This window comes from Dreissena polymorpha, chromosome 3, assembly GCF_020536995.1.
Source record: "Dreissena polymorpha isolate Duluth1 chromosome 3, UMN_Dpol_1.0, whole genome shotgun sequence".
Lineage (NCBI taxonomy): Eukaryota > Metazoa > Mollusca > Bivalvia > Myida > Dreissenidae > Dreissena > Dreissena polymorpha.
Genome location: NC_068357.1, coordinates 104,321,909 through 104,330,937, shown reverse-complemented (window position 1 = coordinate 104,330,937; position 9,029 = coordinate 104,321,909). Strand labels below are relative to the sequence as shown.

Below are 9,029 nucleotides of genomic sequence, written 5' to 3'. Positions count from 1 at the left end.
ATCTGAGATATAGCCCTGAAAAGTTTCATCATACAAAAAAATTATGAAGGGCAATAACTCTTATTAAAGAAAGTGTAGGTTTATGGTTCTTGTGCATGGCCCTTCGCATTGATACACCTATGAAGTTTCATGTTGATATCTTATATAGTTTCTGAGATATAATTTGGGTAGCCCTAAACAGTTTTGTGACTGACGGACGGACAAGGCAAATAATATATGCCTCCGCCTTCGGCGCGGATAATTATTCCACAAAATGTCAATTTCCCAGCAAACATTTTAAATCGGTCCGATGTCGGCCCGATATTTATTTCAATATCGGCCCGACATCGGTAATTACATCGGCCCGACAACGGGAGTGCAACACGGCGCAATGTTGGCCCGACATCGGTATGTATATCGGCCCGACATCGGTAATTACATCGGCCCGAGATCGGGAGTGCAACACGGCTCGATGTTGGCCCGACATTGGTATGTATATCGGCCCGAGATCGGGAGTGCAACACGGCTCGATGTTGGCCCGACATTGGTATGTATATCGGCGATACCTTCTTGAGCCAGCATGGTGCCGACATACTTTTAACCATTCCTCAGTCCCTGTCTAGCCTCAATTGTTTTTAATTGTTGTTGGTAGTGTTAAGGGCCTAAAACAGTTTCTTAAATAAATGAAAGAACATTTTCTTTAGACAACATTTTATTTTTACATTCTTTTCAACCAAACTGGAATACAGTATTTGCTAATTATACTACTGTCTTGAAACTGAAAATATTAAACTGATTTATTACTAATTCCAACATTTTTATTCTAATGGGGTAAAATTAATTAATATATACATTGACTAACAACAAATGTAAAAGAAATTATTTAAACAGACTCTATAATTCTACAGGTACAGAAACTGAAAAAGTAACACATTGAAACAAAATGTTAAATGACCAAATGACTTGAGTTTTGTATTTTGGTAATAGAATATTCAGCAAATGAAAATAAAATAAGAGAATTATGAAGAAAACCAACGTATCCAACATGCATATTGTATACATGGAAAATTACCAAACATGCATGTATAAATGGTTCATATCACCCATATTATCAAAACTGGTCTATATACCCTGGCAATTAATAAAATAACCCTTTCTTTAAAATGGATAGCGTATGATACCCATAAAATAGTAACAATTAAGACTAGTTAGCAAAATACAACATAGTAGTCATAAGATACACACAAAATAAGAACAAATAAGACTAGTCAGCAAAATACAACAAAGTAGTCATACCTTACACAAAAAATAGTAACAAGTAAGACTAGTCAGCAAAGTACAACATCGTAGTCATACGATACACAAAACATAGTAACAAATAAGACTAGTCAGCAAAATACAACATAGTAGTCATACGATACACAATAAATAGTAACAAGTAAGACTAGTCAGCAAAATACAACAATGTAGTCATATGATACACAAAAAATAGTAACAAGACTAGTCAGCAAAATACAACATAGCAGTCATACGATACACAAAAATTGTAACAAGTAAATTCAGGAAATTGCTATCCAGCAAAAAAAACAAAACATAGTAATGGCACAAAATGTAAATGTACAAGTGACTAGAAATCTCACTTTAAGGTAATGGGCCATGTTGTCAATGGCAGAACACATGTTTTCCCCCTAAATCAAGTCAAGCAATTCCTCATTGTTGAATAGTCTTAAATGGTAAATACTAGCTGTGAAATGTGGAATAAGACTTGTAGTTAATCAGTTGTACTTTTTCTGAACTGCAGGTAAATATATATATTGACACAACATTTCCCAATTTCATGGAATGGGATCACATCCCCAAAATACTGAAAAAAAAGCCATTAAGTCAGACCATTCCTTTAAAGAGAACTAATAATGATATGCAGTATAAAGCAGCCAGTATTTGTTAATGAATACATTGCAGTAGGACAGAGCAATATATTGCTGAATGATATATAATTGAGTAGTTTACTGGGACTTATTTACATATAAATACCTTAAACTAACATATATTAAAATTATTTGTTGTTTTCACCAGGAAATGATCACTTGAAAATAAAAATAATTGAGTTCTGTCACTTATCAAATTCAAAATGAATTGAGGGAATTGATTTTTATAATTGAGTATTTTCAGAAATAAACACCTTGTATGTCCCCTGAACTTAGACATAAATTATGGGCATTTCTAGAAAGTTTTGAATAAAAAATATTACAAGAAAATTGTCTTCAATATTAATACAAACTACATGAAACTTGTTTTCTTCAAAAATGACAAATGAAAACAATTAGAACAAGAATATATTGAAAAGTTACGTTTACCTAAGTAACACACAGAGTTACAGCTATTTAGGTAATAAAGGCAAAAAAAAAACAACAAAAATATACACTGCTTCCATCAGTATACATATTAAAAGAAAAGTTGTGTAAAATCATTAATTTCAAGTTCAAAGAGACCTTTACATCATAACAAATTGCAGCAGGAGACTAAATTAAAAGTTAAAACACACACGAGTTAAAATTCATTGGGACTGTTCATCACTTATTTTGGCTGTCCTCTTTTTTCTTCCACCGTCACGGTCAGAGGCTGTTCTAAACCATTCCCTGCACTCATGTTCAACTTCTGCAGCTGTGCATTTCAAGGACCGCATGACAGCTTCTGAAAATGGTAATGACATGTAGGCTCATATTATTCTATATCCATTATATGTTCAAACAGTGTTGCAAGAATTAACGATACTGGGCAGTTTATAAACCAATATTATTTCTTAACCCTTTTTAAATTACAATATGAAGACTACTTTTGAAAAAGGAAAACAGCCGGATGTAATTCTGTATGTATATATATATTCACACATATGGCCAGTTACGGGGTCTCTGATTAAGAAATAGGTCATGGGGTTCCCACTTTAAATACATGTATCTCCATACCCTTTTTTACCCGATATTAACACGAATTAAGGTGTATAGGGGTACCTTATATAGTATTATATATAAATACGTCATTTATTTTACGTCTCATACAAGGAAATATATAGCGACATTAATTGCTAGGTTCATGAAATTTCAATTTCAGACGTGATTGTGGTTTTCGATATAAGACCTTATTGCGACATTTGATTGCATTACCTCCCCTACACCCCCCTCATAGTAATTAAAGGTGCCTAGAACGCGTGGTTGTATACAGACCCGTTTTTTTATATTGACCCCTTAGGTATAGTCTGAAAACTACCAAGACCGCGTAACTGGCACTATGAATTAGTTCTAACTGTGACCTTATCTTTTTACACATACTATGACAACTTACTCTGCACAGCATCAGCCAATAGAAAGTTTTCCAAATACTGCCTTTTTCTTCCTCCCATGCCAGCTGTACTGGTTGGCCACCTCATTTGACATGCAATGCTTCAGAATGCGCCGGCACACATCAGCGCGGTTTCGGCCACCCAATACAGACAAATGGCTCACCTGAAAAGAAACACAAAGCATCTGTACACAGTTCTCAGTTCATTAATTTATGTTGTATACTAAAAGAACAATAAGTAATTACCTAAGAAATAGCTGCCAAATGGCCTGTTGCATTGGGTGTACTGGAACATGATTCCCTTAGCATTGTAAACATGATTTAAGTGAAACATTTTTTTTTACCTGTCTGTACGAGTGCCAGTATGTTTTATCCCTTGATTTTGACATTGCTAATATAATACACGGAGTGTTCTCAGTTTCACCAAAATTTATTAGAAAGAATTTTATGAAACAACTTATAGCTGACTAGCTATTCATTCATGAAATTAAACAAACATTGAACAGTCGCGAAAACATGTGACATTTGATGACAGATAGCAATTTCAGAAAAAAAGCACTCTAAAAATGGTCTGATCTTGTGAATAAAGAAATAAAATTGTTTCCGAACAAAAATAAATAAAAAAGTCCAGGACAGAATAGTTCTACCTTGATAATTTCGAAATTGAGTCAATGCAGCTTTGTCGCGCGCCTATTTGTATGATCATACAGGACTGAATATATTTTAAAGTCAAATATTTCAAACGCATATTTACATAAAAAGTAATATGACAAATATATTTATTAAATGAAAGGTATTTTATAACATTATGTGATATAAATTTAGTTGACATACTTTATTTTGTTTACTTCGGGGGCAGTCTACAGTTTTTCTGGAAAATCCCCAGGCCGACAAGCACTGGTCTGCAAAACACCCTCAAAACAAGGCCTTCAGTCACAACCTGAAAATATATTCAGACCATATTCATTGCGGCCCGTCAACAGCTTGAAAATAAAGCACAAAACAATGCAGAAAATGCTCTTTAAATTTATATCTGGGGTAAAATAGACCTTTTCGGGGGTCTCGGAAATTGCCCATAAAAACCCCATTTTTACATAAACCCGGCAATCACATTTAACTTTCCGGGTAAGAATACGCACACAGTCGACAACATGCTTCGCACTATCAAAGCAAATGCTTTCAAACTAACCCAAACAAAATGGGTCATTACCATTGAACTTTTTTGCACTGCTAACTTATTTAAACCCACCGTTGAAATCTGTCAAATGCCGGCTGTTTCAAGCAGAAAGTACATGTGTTTACTTCTCACTCAGCATGTTGTTGTTGTTGACTAAAATTCAGGTCATTTAGTTTCGAATTACTCAAAACATGTGAAATTACTAGAATATTGACCATTTATACTTACATTTCAGCTCCTGGAGTCAAAAAACAATTTCTTTTAGGCCATACACCTTAAATTCAGGAAATTGACCGGGGCCAATGCGCAGATAAGGCTAAAAAACTGTAGACTGCCTCCTTAAGATAGCAGTCAAAAGTTTTAAACCCATCTAAATTTGAATTATTTGTATACTTCAGTCAATTCTGGATGAAACTGGGTGGTTTTCTTTGTGAAATAACTACAATGTACAATTGCATACTATTTTTAGTGAGCATATCAGAGGCGGCATTTTCACGCAACTTTTTGGTCATTTTTTTGGTTTTCTACCCAAGTCTAAAAATCACTCAGTTTGCACAGATATGAAATGTAGGTATAATCATATTGCCACAAATGACTCCTAATGAGTTTCATCTTTGATCCTGAGTAAAAAATTGTTCACAACACTGGTCCAAGTTAAAAAATAAAATGAATTTTGATGATTTTTTCGATAAAATCAGTGTGTTTTACTCACTTTTCATCAAAGTTGATGCACATATAGGGGTTTAAATGGTTTGAAAGGCACTAAATGTTGTATAAATAGTTGATTTAAGTCAACTTGGTATTACTTGCATAAATATCTAAGCCTATGGCACACAGAAACAGAGACTACAGCTCTAAAGCAGATGTGCTTACAATGCAAGGGAGGTAATTCCTATAGCCATATTTGACCATGAAGTTCCAAGTCTTAATACACTCACATTTTTTAGTCTAAATATTTGTCTTATGGTAATATGATGCCATTGAAGCAAGATTAGAGCCCCAAAACAATGACCTGGTGATATTTTGCAGATAAAACCTTCATTTGTGGGAGTCTTTATAGGCCAGGGTATCATTTTTGTGAAAGTTGCTATTCAGTCAACATCTATTTTTCTACTTTGGACATACATTTGTACTTAGTGTGAAAATGCCTTTTAATTACAGAAAAAGCGCGGGGAATATTAGCACACGCAGGAGTAGAGGCAAGAAAGCCACCCAGTTTAAGCTGGGACACAAGCCAAAATGGACTACATCCACTGAAATACACCAACCTGGAGTTTCCAGTGCAAGTTCCGAGGCGCCGAAAGCTTCTAAACGACTGGTACGGCTGACAGACAAGGAAGCCAGGGACAGTCAATTCGTCAGAACCACAGCAGGGTTAGCACAGGCAGACACTCTGGCATACACTCTCAGACCTAAACCTGAAAAGGAAGAAAAAACAGATTGTGAGTGTGACCGCAATGAAAATTTCATTGTGAATAATGAGAAAATGCTGGCACTTATTAAAGATGTACATGCAAGTGGTTGTAAGAAACCAAACATGAAAATGAAAGTTACACGTGCTGGTCTGTGTGTCTACATCTGTGTAAAATGTAGTTACTGTGGATTTAATTCGCAAACATTGCCAATGTCGGACACAATCCAGACCGCAAGAGGCCCCCCTGCAGGATTTTTGAACTATTTAGTAGCAATGCCAGTGCTAAAATCTAAAATTGGAATGGATGATGTAGCTACTGTATTAACATGGCTTAATATTAAGGCGCCATGCAAGCAAACATTTCAAAAAAAGTTTAATGACTTGGGACAAGCACAAACAGAACTGAGCGACAAACAATTGGAACTAAATCAGGACTATGTCGCAAATGTCATGAAAAAAGCCGGCTTCGAACCTGAAGTTGACATCCAATTTGACGTCGCCTACACATGTCGACCCCAGGGGGGATGCGAAAAGTCTACACAAAGCTTTGGGGCCCTGGTAGAACACAATACAGGTCAAAAACTCCCACTTGCCATAGCCATGGCCAACAAGCATTGCAGAAAAAGGTACTGCAGGCATGATAACTGCTCAAAAACCTTTGCAGCTGAGGCCTCGATTGCAAGCAGTGAGCGAGTATTACTTCACAGGTCATTGGATAAAGTGAAAGATGGTCCTTTGGCAGTAAGGTCAATAACCACCGACTCTGGTACGCAATCGGCAAAGGCTATACGGGATTACTATGAGCTTAAAAAGCAAACAAATCACTTAAAAAAGCAGACGGCCACCCACTACAAGTGCTTTGTTCACAAGCTGAGAGCTCTCGAAAGACATGTGCGTGCCGCAAAGTCAGACATCAAATCCATTCCAAAAAAGTACAACAAAGACGAATACATGCGTAAGCTGGCCAGCTGCCTCCGCTGCCGAGTGCGCATTGAACTGGAAAGACTGCGAAAACAGAGCTGCAGTGATGAGCTTTTTCTTCGATCGGCCAAATTTGCTATAGAAAACATCATGCATTGCTTCTCCGGAGATCACAAGATGTGCAAGGAACGCTCACGAGTGTGCACCTATCGAGTGACCAGCTCGTACAAACATTTGCCCTATGGAGAGCCACTAGCACTCCAGGAGAGTGACAAGAAAATTATTTTAGGAAACATTAATAAAACATTTGATGCCACGGGGTTGAAAGAAGTGGCAAAGCTCTTTAACACAAATGCTTGTGAGAGCTTAAATGCATCTGTGTTTCATTATGCCCCCAAAACTTCATTCTATGCTAGAAACTTTGCAGCTCTGTGTCATTCTGCAGTTCATACAAGGTCTATGGGGCCCAGCAAATCATCAATGAAGGTGGCAGAAAAGGTGACAGGGAAAAAAATCAGTTTACATAGCATGATATACAACCAACTGAAGGCCAAGGATCGCAGACGGGAATATGACAGCCGCAGGAAGGCCTCAGTGCGGTACAAAATAGTCAGATTCTACCTTAGAAAGCGGCACGCAAACAGAGCCCTGTACCGGGACGGTCTATATGCCTCTGAAAGTATGCCATCTACAAGTGCTGCTGACCATAGCTATGGACTTAAAGTGTAAAGCAGAAAACCTTGTGATGTACAGTACATGCAAACTGCGAACGGCAACATAACAATAACCTAACTTGTATATTTACCGCAGACCACAGACAGCATTCCCTGAAGCCCCTGTGACCCGAGCATTGACCATTTGTAAGGCACACTTTGCGGGAATTATTAACAGTTACTGGCTCATACGATAAATGCTCTATATTAATGCAAAGCTTATTGTGGCAGAGGTGTGAGATATGGAAATTGCGCTGCAGTGCACTGTGTCCGGGATCACACAAATAGTACTTGAGACGGTGGACTTTTAGCTTGATGCGCTTGCCCGATACAACAACACGGTGCACACCATAGCCGTACCTATCTGTTTCACCAGTCCACAGGCAACACAGACCAACCAACTCACTCTTTTCACCCAGAACAGCTTCCAGTTTCACTACAAGCTGATCCGGGGGAAAACTCGAAAAAAAAGCAGCGGCCATGAGTCACAGGGTCTTAAGCACAGATGAATCTGAAGAAAAGTGAAGTAAATACTCTTAATTTTGTAGCATCACATTCTATTATGCCTATTTAGAAGATTTCACTCTCTGAAATGTAAATTTAAATCACCTACGATAAGTATAGTGGTTAAACTGTCATGCAAAGTAGGGTTTTATTCAAAAATCAGGCTTACCTCCCCCTACTGAAATGTTAATATCTCTGCTCAAATTGGTCAGAATTGAATGGGAAAACTGTTTTCAGGTGTTGATGATTATATTTTATCAAAAAATGTCACATTTGACTATGCTGCCTTGGATGTGAAATTTGGCATTTTTTACCTTAAGGGGGCAGTCTACAGTTTTTCTGGAAAATCCCCAGGCCGACAAGCACTGGTCTGCAAAACACCCTCAAAACAAGGCCTTCAGTCACAACCTGAAAATATATTCAGACCATATTCATTGCGGCCCGTCAACAGCTTGAAAATAAAGCACAAAACAATGCAGAAAATGCTCTTTAAATTTATATCTGGGGTAAAATAGACCTTTTCGGGGGTCTCGGAAATTGCCCATAAAAACCCCATTTTTACATAAACCCGGCAATCACATTTAACTTTCCGGGTAAGAATACGCACACAGTCGACAACATGCTTCGCACTATCAAAGCAAATGCTTTCAAACTAACCCAAACAAAATGGGTCATTACCATTGAACTTTTTTGCACTGCTAACTTATTTAAACCCACCGTTGAAATCTGTCAAATGCCGGCTGTTTCAAGCAGAAAGTACATGTGTTTACTTCTCACTCAGCATGTTGTTGTTGTTGACTAAAATTCAGGTCATTTAGTTTCGAATTACTCAAAACATGTGAAATTACTAGAATATTGACCATTTATACTTACATTTCAGCTCCTGGAGTCAAAAAACAATTTCTTTTAGGCCATACACCTTAAATTCAGGAAATTGACCGGGGCCAATGCGCAGATAAGGCTAAAAACTGTAGACTGCCTC

The 9,029-nt window shown here is 37.2% G+C and overlaps 1 protein-coding gene and 1 long non-coding RNA gene across 10 annotated transcripts in view; one reads left to right on the top strand and one right to left on the bottom strand.

Annotated features, from left to right (window-relative positions):
- Nucleotides 1-681: 681 nt before the first annotated feature.
- The window catches only part of LOC127870806 (uncharacterized), a 20,937-nt gene continuing 12,589 nt past the window's right edge, over nucleotides 682-9,029 (bottom strand). For 4 of the 8 annotated variants that reach the window (XR_008044921.1, XR_008044920.1, XR_008044925.1 and 1 more), the window contains 5 exons: nucleotides 8,362-8,455; nucleotides 5,764-5,913; nucleotides 4,153-4,258; nucleotides 3,322-3,482; nucleotides 683-2,673 (listed from right to left, as the gene is read on the bottom strand). This is a non-coding gene — a long non-coding RNA (uncharacterized LOC127870806). Of the gene's footprint in view, nucleotides 2,674-3,321; nucleotides 3,483-4,152; nucleotides 4,259-5,763; nucleotides 5,914-7,949; nucleotides 8,055-8,361; nucleotides 8,456-9,029 lie in introns of all 8 variants that reach the window. The other 4 variants (XR_008044923.1, XR_008044922.1, XR_008044919.1 and 1 more) reach the window with 4 other exon arrangements.
- Nucleotides 4,239-9,029, top strand: part of LOC127870799 (uncharacterized) — an 11,467-nt gene continuing 6,676 nt past the window's right edge. For both annotated transcript variants that reach the window (XM_052413289.1, XM_052413290.1), the window contains exon 1: nucleotides 4,239-8,069. In XM_052413289.1, the coding sequence (XP_052269249.1) occupies nucleotides 5,640-7,559 (1,920 nt within the window). In that variant the 5' untranslated portion in view covers nucleotides 4,239-5,639 and the 3' untranslated portion in view covers nucleotides 7,560-8,069. The remainder of the gene's footprint in view (nucleotides 8,070-9,029) is intronic.